This window comes from Lytechinus variegatus, chromosome 5 (assembly GCF_018143015.1).
Source record: "Lytechinus variegatus isolate NC3 chromosome 5, Lvar_3.0, whole genome shotgun sequence".
Classification (NCBI taxonomy): domain Eukaryota; kingdom Metazoa; phylum Echinodermata; class Echinoidea; order Temnopleuroida; family Toxopneustidae; genus Lytechinus; species Lytechinus variegatus.
In genome coordinates, this window is record NC_054744.1 from 2,457,504 (window position 1) to 2,476,948 (window position 19,445).

Sequence of the window (19,445 nt, forward strand, 5' to 3'; positions counted from 1 at the left end):
TAAAATAATTGATCTCAAATTACCCTCACCCTTTGCCTAATGTCTTAAAATTACATGTATATTTGTCCCTTTGCTGATACCTGACAACAATCATGAAGGTTTTTATATGGAATAGAGGGCAGGCTTATACTTGCAAAACTTTTAGAATTAAAAATCAGTCAAAATAAAGATTTTTTTTTCAACAAGATGTTCCATGGTATTTTCATTACGTTATGAAAGTGGAACGTGTGTATGTTTTGGATAACACACAAATATTTCAAAGTGGTAATTTAAAAGGGATATAATGGGTAAGTTTTGACCCAAACAGTTTGATTTGATACCTGTTCTAATTTTCCTCGACTTTTTGCTATTATCTAAAAGAACAAAAAATGCAACCAAATGAAAATATCAATTAAACTCAGATACTCTTTACAGAGTGATTCCATCTCACTGATTTGCTATTATTTGTGGGGTGTTACTATACATGTATGTACATTGTAGGAGTATTGGTAAAAAATAAACATGTAAAGGTCAAATCTTTACTCTGACACCTCTGTCACTATCTGTATTCTATGCATGAGCGAGCACAATCAACAATCGTGTAATTGGCCAAACCAAATTTCATTTTCACACAGATTTGATTCCTTCAGTCAAAATGGCACTTCCATTGCTTGCTTATTTATACATCATACATTTGGCCATCTTTAAATATGATGGTGGGGATTTTAAGCCAATTGCAAATAATAAACCTTTAATAAATGAAAATATTTTACTCTGTAATTTAAATGACAATATTCCCTGAAATGAATGTAAGCTACTAGTACTACATGTATTAAAGTAGGTTTTTTAAATTTTCTTTATAATGCCTCCAAATCAATCCAGTTCATTCTGGCAAGATTCTGAATATGACCTTTATATTGCATAAATGGGATGCTTATTCAATAGATCTAAGTTGATAGTTTGACTGCCAAATCCGGAGCCTACAAAAATGCCAGATCTGAAAATCATGTTAAATTTCTAAACTTGTCACAAAGACAGCGTTTCTTGAGCAGCTTGAGAGTCACTTGAGGCACATCAGGGCTTCGTAACACAAAGGTTTGCAATCAATCGCTAAATACCACTGACCAATAAAGATCACCGTTGCATGCGCACTCTGTTTAAATTACTGACCGGGAGCCAATCAGCACGGCTCTTTCTTATTTGCAATTCATCGCAAACCTTTGTGTTATGGAGCCCAGGTCTTGCAAAGTGACCGTGCAGGTCGATATGAAAAATATAACTATTTAATTTCTTCATATTAAACTGGATCAATATCTTTTTTTTCTTTTTTTTATTTCTTACTTTTATTTCTTCCTAATATTTTTCTTTACTAATACATGTATGTACAAATTGTATCAGTTTAGGCTCCACCCCCTTTACCCCAGCAAGGTGCCCTTATATGGGTCGCTGGACCCAAAGGCATAAGGTTCTCGAATGGAAGGGGCTCAAGAGTCAGTTTTCCACAGTAACTTTTGGAGGGGTTGACCATTCTAAATAACCACAAAATTTCTTTTGAACGTTAAAAGGGATTTTTTTTTATAAGATATTCAAGTATGAGGCTACTTTTTAAGCTAACCATCCCCAATTTTATCCATTGTATTGTAGGACTACAGTTTACACTTTGACATAAGTTATGGAAAGTTAGGTCTCCTTAAATTTCTAAGGCATTTGGGGGCATTTCAGGGGAAAATCCGCCCCAAGCCCTATTGTAATTTTTCTTCCCTGGTGAGATATTTTGAGAAGCAACACCAGAAACACCAGAACTTACATGTATGTACAAAGTTGAAATACATAATGTAGAACTAAATACTTACGTATGATACTGTGCCTGTAAAAAGCTAAACTCTTCTTTGATTCGATCACATGATTCTGGAATTGTGAATTTGAATGGCTGCCCAGGCTGATGGGGTGTCTGCAAAAAATAAATGGGGAAAAAATTGAAGGCATTTTTTTTAAATCAATCATAAAATTGTATATTAACTGCTTCCAAGGACACAGTAATTTTCAAAGAACACAACCGCTTTCACAGATATTAGATTCATGTTAAAACATTGAGAGATTTTAATATCATTTTCTCTTTCATTCTACCCTTATCATATTTCTCCATTCCATATTACCAAAATAAAAAAGATAAAATATTTCAAATAAAGCGCTTTTCATGTTTACCAAAAAAATACAAGGGGAAAGGTAAAGTATTTGTATTGTACATGTACACTGTATGTAGTACTGAGAAGGCAAAGTGTACATCAGATAATAAATCGAAGTATTAGTCATGTACACATTCACACTGCACACAAATCAAGCTAATATGCTGCAGCATTTCAAGAGTGTGTTGATATCAAGCCAATAATAACATCAAACAAAATCATGTTTATATTTTATAAATGACATACTGTAAGAGCACACTGTATTCTCGTTAATGAAACCATTCAATGTCAACAGTTCCAGGAAGCTGCATGTACATGTATCAGTTTGCATCATCGTGTTCTAGTGATCCAGACTCTCAAATTCATGGGGAGTTCAAATAACTACCATGGTGTTGTTTCCTTCAGCAAGAAATTCATCCACATTGTGCTGCACCCGACCCAGGTGTAGTACATTTGTAAATGGGTACCTGACAGGATTTGTGTGCCAGTAAAAGGGTGGCTACGCCTACAGCCAGGGTTAATAATAACAATTGCCGCCATGAACACTGTACATGTAGAATGGAAATGTAATATTCAACTTTTATAATAAAGTCTCATTAATGGTGCTTTTAGTCACTGGTCATCAGATCCTTGCATCACACCAGGTGGGTGTTTCCTAAGCTGTTGGTAAGATACAAATGACTTTACGTACAACTGGTGATCCTTTCTTGTGCAATGTGATATCCCTGTGTAGTTGAGTTATGACCTAAGAACATGTTCCAGTTGTGCGTAAAGCCGTTCATAACTTTATGAACAGCTTAATTTGAAACACCCACCGGGGTACCCCTTCAACACCTGGGTAGAGAGTGGTAGAGTGTAGACTCACGCCTTGCCAAAGGATGCTAGGCCATCGTGGACCCTCTGATTACAACGCGAGTGTCAGAGCTGCTACACCACAATGCTTCAACAATGGAAATGGATACTTTATTCATGGTTGTAAACTTGTAATGTTAGAATAATTTATTATTTCCCAAAAGTAAAGAATAAAAGGCTCTGCTTTTGCTTGCAAAGATACAGAGGTACATGTATATACATGTATGTATCAATCTTTTTTTTTTAATATGAACCATCAAGGACACATGTGTGACTTGGATGAAAATTCTATAAGGGGCATTTTGTACAGTCTGCTCCTGTTACTGATAATTCTTAATTTCATTACAATTTTTTAGAGCAAGCCAACCATTCATAGAGTGGTGATTTACTTTTGTGACCTTTGACCTACTGTATCATGTGTATATTGTGGAATTTGCCCCCTCATGAATTCAAATTTAGGTTTCAAAAGGTGAGAAGGTTGCGAACCAAAAGAGGAACTTGAACCATCCAGAAACCTAAGAGTTTGACCTCAATTGACCTCTGGCTATGAAATAACATAGGGGTCTCTGTAGGGCATGCTCTATCACACATGTGTATCTTCTGTCCTAGTATACAGACAGATCACAATAATTGTGAAAATAACACAGTACTTCAACTTTGTAAAGAGTGACATATTATCTCTCATACTTGCATGCTGGTACATGTACAATAGGGCTTAATGGAAATTTTGTTTCTCTCCAATGTTTTACGGTGCTATTTCAGTCTACAGTACAGGCAATATCTACAATACTGAAACCTGGCCATTGAGGCAACTCTTGAGGCCAACGCACACCTTGCGACTGTTCGCGATCCGATTTTGGAACAAATCGCACTTTCCTCATTTTCTGAAAATGTGACTGGAACACATCATTCTATTCGAGGTTAAAATTAATTGAAAGAATACTATTAAATATACATGTATGTAACCATTTTGAAATATTGCAAACCTTTAAATGTATTTCGGAGTAAAGGCCAAATTATTTTGAAATCGTAGCCAATTGTACGACTGCTATGACGTCATTAATACGACTAGATATTAAATTTGCTTTTATTCTAAAAAGGATGATAGCATAGTCACAGATTTGAACACAGGTATTCGTACAATGATTTCAAACATTACACAGTAAGATACTCCAAGTCTCAATATATTAGCATCGATTCTACATTTTATTCTGAAAACCGGGTCGCAGACAAATCGTACGGTGTGCCGTCGCCTTTGGTGATATACGTCTTGACCTGAATGTTGCTCAGTGCAGGATCATCTGCTCTAACATTGCAATGGGTAACATTGAGAAGCCTCAGTTACACTAAATAATTCAAAAGAACACCCTTTATACAACATTTAAAGTCATGAATCCTTATAAATGAAAAAAAAAGGGTCAAACCACAAATATAACCCCTAGCCACTCTATTCTTTCCAAAAGTCAAACTTACTGTAAGCTTGAAATTTCTGAAGTCAAGAGTACAGGCCAGTGTGACACATAATTAATAAATCAACAAGTGAACGATTAGGGCAGTCTTGCCTGCATTACAGGAGATCAAGCAATACTGACTTTGAAAACAATTAAGATGAATAATTATTCACAAAAACAAAAAGTACAAGGTTCATTGACCCTACAATTTACATGACCTTTAACCTTCATCATGTGACCTAAGACTCTTCCAGACAATCAGTGATACCTGATTACCCCTGTGTCCATGTTTCATAAACTAGATCCATGAACTTTCAAAGTTATGATGGAATTTCAACAAATAACCTCCAGCATGGTCAAAGGTCATTGAACCTTAATGATCTTTGACCCTAATCACGTGACCTAAAACTAATGCAAGATGATCAGTGATCCTTTATAAGTCTTACATGTTTTTATAATAATAATAATATAGGATATTTATTTTGCGCACATATCCACCTTGTTAGGTGCAACAGTCCAAGTTTCATGATCTAGATCCATACTTTCAATGTTCTGACATTTCAAAAACTTAAACTTGGTTTTTTAACTTGTATCCTGGACATATAGCTAATCCCACCCTGAGACCAGCTATTGGCACCAGAGCCCAAATCTCACTCAAAGTTTACTGACTCAGGCCAGACTTTTCAGAATTGGAAAGGCTTCTGATGACATCTGTCGACTGTGTTCCGTAAATCCAGAAGATGTTGAACACTTTGTTTCATCCTGTCCAGCCACTGCATCTGTGCGCCATGACCTCATCAATCACATACATGTAAAGACTACAACAATACCAGACAATTCGCAGGTTTCTTTGAGGCAGACCCCCAGTAAATTCTAGAATGTATCCTCTTTCTTCCCACTGTACGCATCAGCAGTACCAGTAAAACCAAGCTCCACACTCTTATTCTATACTTCATTCGCAATCTTCACACAACCTGCCAAGACCTTCTCAGCAACTTGTCTAACTCTAGCAACACATAAAAAGCATCTTCAGCCATGTTTACTGATATCAGTGATCTCTGACCTTAATGGAGAAAGAAAAGAGAGAGAGGTTGAGATTTTGATGATATCCCCAACATCCATGATTTAAGTTCATTGACCCTAAAGGCCTAAATGATAATTGACCTTGGTCATGTGACCTGAAACTCGGGCAAGATGTTCAAGTTTCATGAAATAGGTCATCCAAGTTATGCATGTTGGGGTAGCAAAATATAAGTTTGTCAAATGAGTTATTCAAGTGTGAAGCGTAACAGGGGTACGTCCTCATCACTCCTGCATCACTGAATTTTTTGTAAATTATAAAATAGTAGCTTTAAGGCCATCGCACACCTTACGACCTGACTGGTCTGCGACTAAGTGAGTAGAGATGAATCGCAAGGTAGTCATAAGCCTCGACATCCATACCTTGCGATCTGACTACCATGCTGTCTGCGATTCACCCATGCGCTTTTTGCCATTGCAACTGAGAAAATGCGCTTACTACTGCATGTTCGCGTCGTTTATCATATACGCACCGTGAATTCTTCTGTCTGATTGGCTGGAAGTTGGATTGAGCTTGCGATCCAGTCATAATCCTTACGATTTTCCTTGCGACTTGTCTCTGACCGGTCTGACTCTCAAGCTGACAAGAGCTGTGACGTCACATCTCCCCTCACTCAGTCGCAAGCCAGTCGAAGACTGTGCGGTGGCCTTTAGTGTTCAGCCATTTGGAAAGGGGCAGCACATGATCAAAAACATTGCACGTACAAATCTAAGGCCTGGTCCCACTGACTGACGGACATAAAACGCATTCATAAGGAACACAAGCGTACAAGCACAATTTCGGGGGTGGCTCCATCCGTTTTCATCCGCTCCAGAAATGGACCAAATTAGTAAAAATTTTGCGAAAACATAATGGACACGAATGGACGTTGGTAGTATGTAGCGCGGACGTTAGAGGGATGTTAATCGGAAAACGGATGGAAGTGGATGACAGCTCCGAAGGGGTTGTTACCGAGGATTTTGAATACTTTATTTACGAGATGCATACGCTTACATCCTTTCTATTTCTGTACTACTAACTATGTATATACGTTCCATGTATAACTTTCCTCCCTCTTTCTGATGGACGGATGCTCCATCGGCATGGATAGAGCATATGAAGCATGTACGTAATGAGTACACAACAAAAAAAACAACTTTTTTCTGTTTTAAATCCTTTTTGCATCTGTAAGTACAGGGGAACCGGCCCAGGCCTTTTATCTATTGCAAGGCCAGGCAATTACACCATGATCAGACACAAGATGAACATCCGCCAACTTTTTTTTGCCCAGGTCATGGCCAGGCATAGTTGGCTAAATTTAAGGTAAAATACAAGTAGCCTACCGGTACGGTAGAGGGTTTAAAAGAAAATTTTCTTAAATAACAAAGAGATGCTTAACATTAGATCCTAAGACTCATAAAAATACAACAATCAGGACCAGACATCAGTCATCATTTCAACATTCCTCACAACATTTAATCAAAAAATAAAAATTAAAATAAAAATTCACACACAAAAAATAAGGCAACCAATAAGATAGTCTGAAATAAAAACAAGGAAGTGAATATCTAAGCCTAAGCCTAAGGAGCTACATCAAAACATCATGATCTAGTATAATCAATACAATCAATGGACAATGCACTGGCACATTCCATGTCTTAGACAAAGTATGACACGACTTACTGCAATATCAGTCAATGGGACCACAGTGAATTAGCTGAGCAATTCATGACTGATTGATAGTGTGTTTGCTATGGTCGGGTTTATGCGATATGCGTACCGCGTACACCGCACCGCACACAGCACTCATAAACATTAACACTATTTCTAGCCGACTTTTATATCATTAGCACACAAAAACAACGAAATATTTCACTTACTGCATGCCTGGTCTGCGGATACATGGCGGCAATAGGTAACTGACTCCTTTTAAGAATCCAGAATAAATGTAAAAATCGACGATGATATATTCCAATACTCTAAATCCTCAAGAAACGCCTTGGTGTCCGAGCCATGAATACTCAATTCATGTGTAAACTTAGCCGTTCCAAACAGCGAAGCATGCACGCAGTGTGTGTAAAACATATATCCCGTGCATACACACAACGCGCTTACACACACTACGTGTATATCCAATGGGCGGGCATGACAGGCTTTAATACTCAATACACTGTTTGTGTGGTGGGAAGTAATTTGCCCGCGTATATAGTGTCTGCGTATATTCGTCCAAGTCAATTCAGCGCTGGTGTACACTTGTAGTTCAACGAGGATATATTCAGTTGTTGGGGGAAATAGATACCGCCGTTATACCTCAAAAGCCTCAAAAGTATACATGTTCCATGTTTTAGTTCGAAAATTAACCAAAAAATATATTTTGAAAATCTGCACCACCCGTCAACCACTTTAATTTTTTTTCCATATCCAAAACTATAAATCTGGCTTAGAATAAACTATATCATGTGCGGCATTTAGATACCACATAATAGGTCAGTTTCCACGCGGGACGCGACGACAAAGAAACAAGTGATATATTCCATAAAAGGAAAGTAATTGATTGGCTGTATCACCGACGGCGATTGAACGTGACCAGTAAGAACCGAGATATTCACGTGCCGCTAATTTATGTCAGCATAGTAGATTCAGCAACCAATCAGCGGCGCGTTCGTCCACAGGCCACGCCCTGTGAGTGACACCGTGATCACGCCTGACTAAAGTTCAGCTGACAAATTGGTGAAAGCCTCACCTACCACTTATCCGCGGAATGCGGGCACAGAAACCGATTGCATTTCACGCTGATATAAGCTGGCAATCCAGCCTCACACTATACACACTGCGGCAGACGAGGCTGCACAATATTCCATAGGGATTAGCTGGCCAACAACAAAGCAAGGAAAATTATCAAGTTACCCTGGGGGTAGCCGCAACGGGGGTTCGAACGATAAGATTGCACTTACGTGAGCGAAAAAAACTCGCCCTTATTTATTAAAAATAAACACAAGCGATACAGTGTACATGTATCCGGCCTAGATGGTGTGTGTACCCGGGAGGGTTTGCCGTGAAAACAAGTCAATCAAATATTGGCTGAGAGATCTTGCCTGAATTGAACACAACTACGGCAAACAAAAACTCAACATTGCGTTTTAAAACGTAGGTTTTCTTTTTATTATGGCGGATTGCCGAGTCTCACCTGTTTGGCTAAGAGTGGGGAACATTCTAAATCTTCAAAATTATTATCAACCCTTTCTTTTTAACGGAGGTGTGAAAATCGATCTCCTTAACTTAAATTAGTATTAACGGGGTATCGATTAAAGATGTCAGCCTACTCGTTAAAGAAAACTTTGATTAGAAAAAAAAAACATTTTTAAAAAATCACGAAGTCTCTCCTCACACTCAAGTCCAAATCAAAGCCTGTAATATACATATGGAGGTCATATTGTGCCTCATCAGGACATGATCAGGGATATTCGTTTGGTGTATTTGTCATGTTTTTTTTTTCTTCTATTTTTTTCATTTTAATACATCGAGTCGGAATTTCTCTAGCCCTGACTGTTTGGAACAGCCTTAAGTCATGTTAAATGAAAATTCCACAGATATGGCATCATCGAGGGGTTAGATTCAACACACGGCCATCAGTCAACAGAAAACAAAGGCTATCATAAAATGAAATCTTATAAAGACCTTTCTACGGCTGGGTGATAATAATTCCCACCGCCAAACATTATTCCCGACGATAGCAAGAACAGCCGCAATGCTCTATACACATATGCATTAACACGCACGGAAGGACACGCCCATTATCCAGCGAAAAATCGGTGACTTTACAGCTACGCCGCTGATTGGCTAAAGCATATTCATCTAATTAACTTCACGTGCTCGCGCCGGGTAAATTGCATAGACTCCAAATGCTTGTACACACTGTCAAAGGGTTTCGCTGTAAAAGATGTGGCTGATTGAACCAATGTTTATGCTACCGCAGTTAAGTCCACAAATGAGGGTATTGGTTTAGTAACCCAGCTTAGGAAATAGTGGAAATAATAAGTGAACATGGTAACCTGTATATCTAAACGGCCATTCAAGCATGCATATTATTATTATTATAAGATACATTTTATAAAACAAATATTCAAAACGGGTGATCAAAATTTAGATTTGTCGAGTTTCCCCTATTCACCCGACAGCTTTTAATTTTCTGCTCTCACGGTTTTCTTTTCCTTTCGGTTTTATTGATTGAATAACATAACATTCAATTCAAGATGGGACACGTTATACATGTAGAACAATACTTTAGGAAGGAGAAACGAAATAAAGCTAAAAAACATGTCTTTAATGTCTGAGGGCATGCAAAGATTCAGGTCAGAATGAGGCTACAGACCAGTCCATCCACGAGTGCTCATCAAATTCCCTCAGGTGATAACATGAACGGCTCCTGTTACTAGGGCAACAAGGTCGTTTTCCCGCCACCTTCTTGGGTTTTGTTTTGTTTTCCCCCTCACAAAATAATCACGCCTACTTACAGGCTTTCCGTGGTGGGATCTGTAATTATCATTTCCATTTTTTGTTTATAAATCCATGTCCTGTTTTCCCCTGGTGTTTCCTCCTTATCCCAATTCTTCTTAAAGGACAAGTCTACCCTAAGAAAAAGCGGATTTGAGTAAAATGAGAAAAATGCAACAAGCATAAAACTGAAAATTTAATCCAAATCGGATGCAAAATAAGTAAGTTATGACATTTTAAAGTTTCGCTTAATTTCACAAAATACTTATTATGCACATTTTGGTTTGTACAAACTAGGAAACTGATGACATCACCCACTCACCTCAATGCCAAATGAAACAAAGTTTTAATCCTCCCTGAACATGTGAAATGCTGTTGTTTAAACATTTTATGGTTCAGTTATGTTGGTCATTCTTGTCAAATCTGCATTAAAATATTGTATAATTAAAACGATGAAAAAAAAATAGTGGGAGACATCATCGACTCTCTCATTTGCATGTCACTGAGTTGTGCACATAGCTATTTTGTGAAAAATAAGCAAAACTGTCATAAATTTCTCATTTTACTTCCGATTTTGATGAAATTTTCATTGTTATACTTGTTTGATTTTCTGGAGTGAACTTGCCCTTTTAGATCGAAGTCCTCTTCAGAGAAAAATGTGGTTTAAAGGAAAGCAGCAAAATTCAATTTGAATAAAAAAAGGTAACAATACTTTTTGTAATCATTAACATAATGATGCGTATCTTACTGAAACAAAATGATAATTAAAACTCGAATCATGAGGAGGATAATATTATTGCTGCAGATTGACTTTAAAACGGAATATTTTTGTCCTAGGCCTATATGGTTTCCTCGTGAGTAGATAGTATCCAAATCAAGAAAGCATAATTATGAGCGATTTTTTAATTACCTGAAAGTTTTTATCCAATTATTCCCCTCCCCTTTTTCGTTCACTTTCTTTTTTTTATGTTTTTTTCTTGTCTTTCCTCTACTCCTTTGTATTTTTTCTCCCCCCCCCCCCTCCCTTCTTTTCCTCTTTTGGCAAAGTGCTGGGTCCCGCGGAACCCCGAAACTTCCCTGGCTACTGGCGTGCCTCATTCCTTATAAATAAATCAATTTTATATATAAGATGTTCATCATGGATTATTTTGTACCCTACTATAGCTTGCTATCACTTCCGGTTGTACATGACACAGCTAGCTTTCACTATAATTGATTTCAGGAGTGGTCTAGGACCTCATCAGGTGCCACTTTCAGCAGGGGGCACTAGATGGGGCTTTTTGAAGGGGGCACCAAAATATTCTTTTCTGTGGGGTAGTCCTAAAGACATACATTTTATAGTAAACCGCCTCGATCACAAGAATCCCCGTTAAATTACGAGAACTTTTTAAGGCTAAAAAATACCCGTTAATTATTCCTGCATTCACACCGCCCCGAAACACATCCTTCGGGATAAGTTCCCGAAGTTACGAGCATGCGCAGTGTGGTCTGATAAGCAGGCAAGGCGGGAGATTCAAAATCTGTAGCCCAGCAGCCACCCACGCCGCCGCGCCCAACGACACGCTGGGATAAAAGTTCCCGTAATTTGCTTTCACATCGCCAAAATACCTGCGACCTTGGAAAAATCCCCACGAAAGTTCTCGTAATTTCGCCAAGTACCTACTATTTAGCGGGTATTTTCTTTCGGGGAGATTACGCGTAGTTTGCTTTCACATTACCAAAATACCTGGTATTTTCTGATCGGGGTAAATTTCCCGATCAGAGAATACCTGGAACTGGCGAACTTCGAGGCGGTTTGAAACCACCTAATTACTTTAATTTCAAAAATACGAATAGGTATCTCACAAGGCCTATATGAATAAATAATGCGAGCATGCATGCGTGAGCTGAAATTTTTACAATGACCTGAAAAGGGACATTTAAAGTCTTTTTGCATGCAGGGACTCATTAAAAGGGTACATATCTCATCAATAAAATACGAGCGAAAGTGCGAACAGAAAATTATATAAATGCTGGCTTGAAAACGGGCATTGGAAGGATGTTTTCAATTAATAAGAGGCGTATCTTACTGCACAATTATTAATGAGAGCGCGAAGCGTGAGCTCCATCTCTTAAAACAAAAAGTAAATGAGAGCACGAAGCGAGAGATGATTTTTTTATACATTAAACGGAACACTATAACAATTTTGGTGTAACTTTAAACAGGATTGGTATGTAAGTAAAGGATTAATGCGAGCACGAAGCGAAAACTTATTCTTTTTATTCTCAACTGACAACTGGGAATTTTAAGCATGTTCTTTCAAAAATATAATAAGAGGCGTATTTTACTAAACAATATTTATGTAGGTACGAAACGCAAGCTATTTTTTTATATTCTGATTTAAAAACTGGACTTTTAAGGTACGTTATTTTGATATTTTCATAAAAAACACACATATCTTTTAAAACAAGAAGCTATATAGTGCGAGCGTGAAGGACGAGATGATTTTTTTTTTTTAGAAATTAAACGAGAAACTTTCTTTGAACGGGATTTTTTTTTTTCTCATCTCCTCTTTTTTTACTCTTCTTCCTTCTATTATCTTCCTCCCATTTTGCATAACGCTTATACTTCGCGCCTTTCTGCCTTTTTGGCCTTGTTGTAGGTGCCTGGATTTTTTTATGGCTTCCTTAATTTTTTTTTGTGGGGGGGACACCTGGGGGCACCGAAAATTGATTGGGGCACGAGCCCACCCCCCCCTTTATCTACGCCCCTGGGAAGCTGATCAAGGAAAGGTTGCACACTACACTTTGTTTAAAATATGATTAAAAATTAACGAAGACATGGGAATGGAGGAGTCTATTACAGCATTCTAGAAAATATGCGAGGCACCATAGCAACCGAGCGAGAATTTGAATCACTTAAAGATCAAATCAACCCCAGGAAAACAGTATGTGGATTCAAATAATACAAGAATAAAACCCAATTTCATAGAAATAGGATGTTAAATAACAAAGTTGTGATCATTCAAAATTTTACACAAAAAAAATATTTTCTTTCTTTATTATTGTTTGAAATATACAATTTTTTTTCTTTGATTTTTTAGGCAATATAGAAGTTCTCGGTTGAGCCATATAATGGTAGTTCCAAATGTTCAGGGAGGAATAAAACTTTGTTTCACATGACCATGTGGGGAGAAAATAAGAATATTTAATAATTCTATGATACAAATAATACAAAATAAATAATGAGTCGGTGATGCATTAAGTCCCCTTTTTGCATATTTAACAGGACGTGCATAATAATTGTTTTGTGAAATTAAACGGTTTAAATATCATAACTTTTGACGAAATTTCAGTGCTATGCTTGTCACTAATAGCTCATCATTTTACTTTATTTTTTACTGCAACAACAAAATGAAATACTATTCTGAACCTACATTACAATAAAGTCTTTCTTCCTTTCCATTTTTGGGAGGGGGTGTGCCTCCTGGCTACGATGAAGTCAAACGTGCACCATAAGTCCACCCCAGACAAATTTTGATTTGAGTAAGTAGAGAAAAATCAAACTAGCAGAATGCTGAAAACTTCATCAAAATCGGATGTAGAATAAGAAAGTTATGGCATTTTAAAGTTTCCCTCATTTTTCACAAAAAGTGATATGCACAACTCGGGGACAAGCAATTTAGTTGGTCAATGATGTCCATCACTCACTATTTCTTTTGTTTTGTTTTTTTACTGTTGGTCTATCGGGATGTCCCCTTTCATTTTATGCAGATTTGACAATAAGGACCAACTTGACTGAACCATATAGTATCAAACAATGCTAATTCCACGCGTCCAGGGAGGAATTAATCGTTGTTTCACTTGACAATGAGGGGAAAATTTGAATATTTCATATTTCATATAATAAAATACAAAAGAAATAGTGAGTGGATGACTTCATCAGTCTCCTCATTTGCATACCGACCAGCAGGATGTGCATTTAACTGTTTTGTGAAATAAAGCGAAACTTTCACCTCAGTTATACCTCAGTCACATTTGCTCTACGGCAAAGGTGGTTTAAATATATATAAATGAATAAAAAGGCTGTTTTCGACTTGCCTTTGAGAAAAATGTGACTGAGGTTTTACTTCTCCCAGTCGACTGCACAAGGTACCTGAGAGGTTAACAGGAATGTTTGTTAGTAATACCTCAGTCACATTTCATCTACGGCCATCGTATGGCGAGTCGAAAAACAACCGTTTAATCTGATATTATTCAAACAGCTCATAATCATGTAGCTGGTAAAAATGGCTATTTTCGACTCACCGTAGTACGGCGGCCGTATATAGGGAAATGTGACTGGGGTATAAGCAACCGGAGGACCGACGACTGTATATAGGCCGACCTCTCCTATGGACTTATCATTGAGTCAACGCCTTGCCAACTTGAAAGGGTATAAAAGCGCATATTTGGGGTCTCCTTAATGGAAGACAACATGCATTATTATTTTTGGTCATAAGAAAATTAAAATTCGCATGGAAATACGACTTGACACTTTCAGATGGGGATGACTTTTTCACCTTTCTCTTCCAGAACTCGAATTCAAAGACGTTTCGGGCATTTTGAAAAGGGGACCAAGGAGGCCTGGAAGTGATGTCATTTTCATTATAAAGTAATAATGAATAACAGGGATATTAAAAATTTACAGGGGAAAATACCCCTCTCTTTGATAGCTTTGTTTTTCCTTCCTTCAATTTTCTTCCAATTTTCTCTTCATTTTTAACTTCTTCTTTTTTTAACACTTCCTGAAAAATCAAAATGTCGGTTGTCTCCCTGCGGGGTCCGCAGAACGTTATGGAAAGTATATGGGACTGACCGTACAAAATGATTAGCCAGATGGAAATTTTTACATTTTTGTATAGGCATACACCCTTTTTTTAAGTAGAGGGGTAGCAGCCCTGTTTTTGTGAGCCCTGCTCCGCATGGTAGCGCCGTCCAAACTTGAATAAGCTGTGCTGCAAGGTCCTTCCCGGTATGATATCTTATGTAATATATATGATTTATATATATATATATATATATATATATATATTATTATTATTATTATTATTACTTATTATTTGTACTGCGCTTTTCCCATTAGGCCCAAAGCGCTTACAATGAATAAGAATATATATATATATATATATATGCATTATGAGAACTCTCAAAATAATATTCGCTTGTAGATTGATTGGAAATCGTGTTTATTTGGAGTAAGATCGTTTAATTTCGGTGCTTTAAATACTTATCTCTAACTTTAACATCTACAAAATGAAAGACGCAACTAAATTCGTTTTGATCTTGTAAGGTATATTTTGGCGAAAACCACCAGTGAGAAATTTCTTTAGAAGGTTTGTTTATAGAAATAGGCAAAATTTGTTCTTTCATTAAAAAAGAAGATTTTGTATTATATTTTTTAGTTTCTGTTGGAAATGAACACATTTGATTTTGAATTTATTATAATTTCTGTAATTGGTTAAAAATTGACATGACCACTACTACCTATATTCATTGGCTGCGGAGCCAAAAAAATTAGGGGGGGGGTCTGCCTGAAATTTTGTGATGGACACATGTAAAAAACTAAATTTTAGGGGGGACAAGAGGGTCCACCAGAAATTAGGGGGGGGGGGCGCAGGAAACAAAATTGACAAGCAAAAAAAAAAAAAAAAAGTTTATCAACTAAAAATTAAGGGGGGGGGACCGTCCCCCACCTCAAATTTTGGGAAGATCTGTCCCCCCGCTTCCGCCGCCTATGCCTATATTGCTTACTTATTCAACTTTTTTGGGGGGCGTATTGGCGAGAGATAATTTAACTTGAAATGTGTTGTTGATTTTTCACTCCAATTAGATAAACATATACATGTTTCACTCCAGAATCCACTTAGAAAAAATCTCTATTGAAGAGCAAGTGTTGTTATTTCTTCTAGAGGAGTTGTTAACGAGTGTAAAGCTCCGTTTACACCCGCGAAACCGTCTCCAGGCCGATCAAAGCCATTACGTTAATACCAATGACATACCATCGGTCGGTTTGGAGTCGGTTTCGTTGATGTGACTGTTGCACAGTGTAATACATTTAACCTTGTTGACAAATAGTCGACCAAAAACACACAATTAATGTCTGAACGTTGAATTAATAATCATGAAATAAGTTGCCTGGAATGAGGAGGTTTATTCATGGGAATTCCATGGAGATTTATCGATAATTTCGGGCAGATATAGGGAGATTAGTTTTACATACATTGTCATTGAATATCTTGTTTGAGAAAGTGGTATTGTCTCGAACATAAAACAGATTGAGAGAGAAGATAGAGACCCTTTGTCAATTCGCAATTTTGTAACAGACCAATCGCTTTTTGTCAATGCGATTACAGAAGACTATTATCATGATTATAATACCGTAGTATTGATTCTTTTGACTAATAGAGTGACGAAGGTTGTTGGGAGGTGGTTTATGGGTTTTATGTCTAGGACACGTGAGAAGAAAGCGAGAATCATTCACATTGTTATTTACCCGGGGTTAGATTTTGACCAAATAAAGATTTAAAAAAGAAGAGCTGTGATAATTCGTCATATATAATATCGAAACCTTTATACATACCCGATATAATTTGTTTGTATAAATAAGTTTAACTGAAATTGTGAGTGTTTTGGGCCATGTGGGAAAAGCACGTTATTAATAATGAAAATTATTAATATAATAAATTATATCATTTGTTATTACTGTTGTCATTGTCATTATTAATTGCCGAGATGAACACAAAAACATAATTACTACTAATATTAACCTTATCATTAATAGCAACATCACTACTACCATCATCAACATCACCATCATCTGCATCATAAACATCATCACCATTATCATCATCATCATCACAGTCACCATCATCTGCATCATCAACATCATCATTATCATCATCATCATCATCATCACCATCACCATCATCATCACCATCATAACATCATCATCATCACCATCATCACAATCATCATCATCAACATCATCATCATCATCACCATTATCATCATCATCATCATCACAAACACCATCACATCATCATCACAATCATCACAATCACCATCATCATCATCACCACCATCATAACATCAACATCATCATCATCACCATCATCATCATCATCACATTCATCATCATCATCATCCACCACCACCATCATTTTTCCTCAAGTTAAGTCAAACGAGTACTATAGACTGACATCTCAAGCTTCACTCTGCTAAAGACAACTAATTAAATTTTTTGGTTACAAACTATTTATAACAATTTGCTTTTATTTGGAAACTGATACCACAAAAGCATTGACTTTCATGAAGGCCAAACGGCTTAGGATAATACATCACCAGATAATAATCATTTTATCATAATACAACAGCTTTTTGCCTCTTCCATTTCAATACATTGGTTTTCATTTTCAGTTTCTATTTTCATGAAATCCTATCACAACAATTACCTTTTTTTAAAGAATTCAAAAGTATATTTGATGTAAATTGATAAATACATCTGGCATTACTAGGATGATAACATAGTAAGAGTAAATAATGCAGTAAAAATATATTTTACATTCACATATATTGTTAAGTGAAAAAATATGTGGGAATGATCTGCACACCTGAAAATGAATTTATTTAATTTGATGTACAAATAATGAATGTTTACGAGTGCAATGGACAGAATACTTCATGAGGTGAAAGATGAAATGATCCATTCAATGAGGCGTAGCCGAGTTGAACGTTCATTTCATCTTTCACCTCATGAAGTATTCTGTCCATTGCACGAATGAAAAAACATTATTTGGTTTATATGACACCTTAAAAATTTATTTTTTTCATATGAAATTTATGAATTTCGATGCAAAACATGCCCATGCAGTGCGAGTTCCGTCTGTTGATTGTTACGTCACTACAACATGCGCACAGGAAACACGTCTCGGTGCGCGCATGCAATGGACAAAATCGTATGGATCCAAAATTGCACGGTTGATGACGTCATTGCAAATTGGGCTGAATGAATGATATCAAACAACCAATCAAAAAACAAGGATCTATCTAGGTGTCATATACTTTCATTTATTTCATTTATTAAATTCAACCATTCTGAAAATTACGATATCATGGCAATAGTAACACTTCTTCCATGATAAATATTGTGGTGAAAACTATATTTTCATGTGCGCTGTAGAATGCAACAGACAAAATTTAAAGTATAGAATAACAATAATAAGTTAAAGAATTTTATGTTGAAAACATTTTAATTTGTCATCATTAGCCTATAGAGGTACATATTTTTTTTCTAAAGTGAATACAAAGTTGAAAAAAAATAATATGACAGCTTTAATTTAAAACATCTGATTGCAATTTCTCTTCCTACTAATGTACCTATTTAACAATTTTTTTTGCAGGGGAGGAGTGTCTATTAAGAAGGTAAAACATGGCACCAAATAAATAGTGAAACAGGTACTCCAACAAATCTCACCAGGGTCCCGTAACACAAAGGTTAGCGATAAATCATACGCTTGATTTTCACGGTTGATTTTATAATGTAGTCAGTGGAATCAATCGTAAAAACTGTTCTACGATCATTGCTATGCTTTGTGTTACAGGTCACAGGTGTTGATTTTTTGTGTGGTAAACTCAGATCAGGTGCTGGCGCTATAGCAGTCGTAACTGTGCTTTCAACACCAACAGCAACACTAAACCAGTGTATGAACAGGGATGCTATTTAGAACTGATTACAAAAGTATGAAAATTACATTCAATGTTCCCTTTTGTACACACAAATTGGTTTCATATGGCAAGATTAAGATATATGTTGAAAAAGTAGCTATTCATCATAAGCATAAAAGCTGACATCATCCTGAGTAAGATATGATTTCTTTTAATTGCACTATTTTGTTCTTTGCTATTATACATTCATAAGAACAACTATTACACCGTACTCATCATGCAGCACAAGATAATTTCGACAATCAACATCATGCATACAAATATAAATTATGATAAATACATATATAATGTACATTGAATATATAATACCCCATATCAAGCTTTTGATTATTTCCATTCTCAAACACTTACTTATTCAATTTTTAGTACTTGTGTCATTTAAAGACTGCTTATATCATGATTATTCATATTCGATCATCGAAATGTTTTTAAAAATATAATACTGATATTAGTGTAGTCACTGTCTTACCAACGAACCACACACATATTATCAACTCTTTACATTACATAACATTTTGATATTTTTTTAAATATTTATTTTACAGAGTAGACACTGGGGGGGAGCAGTCAAATATATTTCTGTACACACATGTGACCCCAAAAACGCGGGGGGGGGGGAGCAGTCAAATATATTTCTGTACACACATGTGACCCCAAAACACGTTTAAAGGGGTGTTT

The 19,445-nt window shown here is 36.5% G+C and overlaps 1 protein-coding gene across 1 annotated transcript in view; it reads right to left on the minus strand.

The window, feature by feature from the left end:
- The window catches only part of LOC492316 (co-repressor protein groucho), a 43,465-nt gene extending 35,405 nt beyond the window's left edge, over positions 1–8,060 (minus strand). The window contains exons 1-2 of the mRNA XM_041608132.1: positions 7,409–8,060; positions 1,833–1,930 (exon numbers count right to left, since the gene is read on the minus strand). Of these exons, the coding sequence (XP_041464066.1) occupies positions 1,833–1,930; positions 7,409–7,432 (122 nt within the window). The 5' untranslated portion in view covers positions 7,433–8,060. The remainder of the gene's footprint in view (positions 1–1,832; positions 1,931–7,408) is intronic.
- Positions 8,061–19,445: the final 11,385 nt, after the last annotated feature.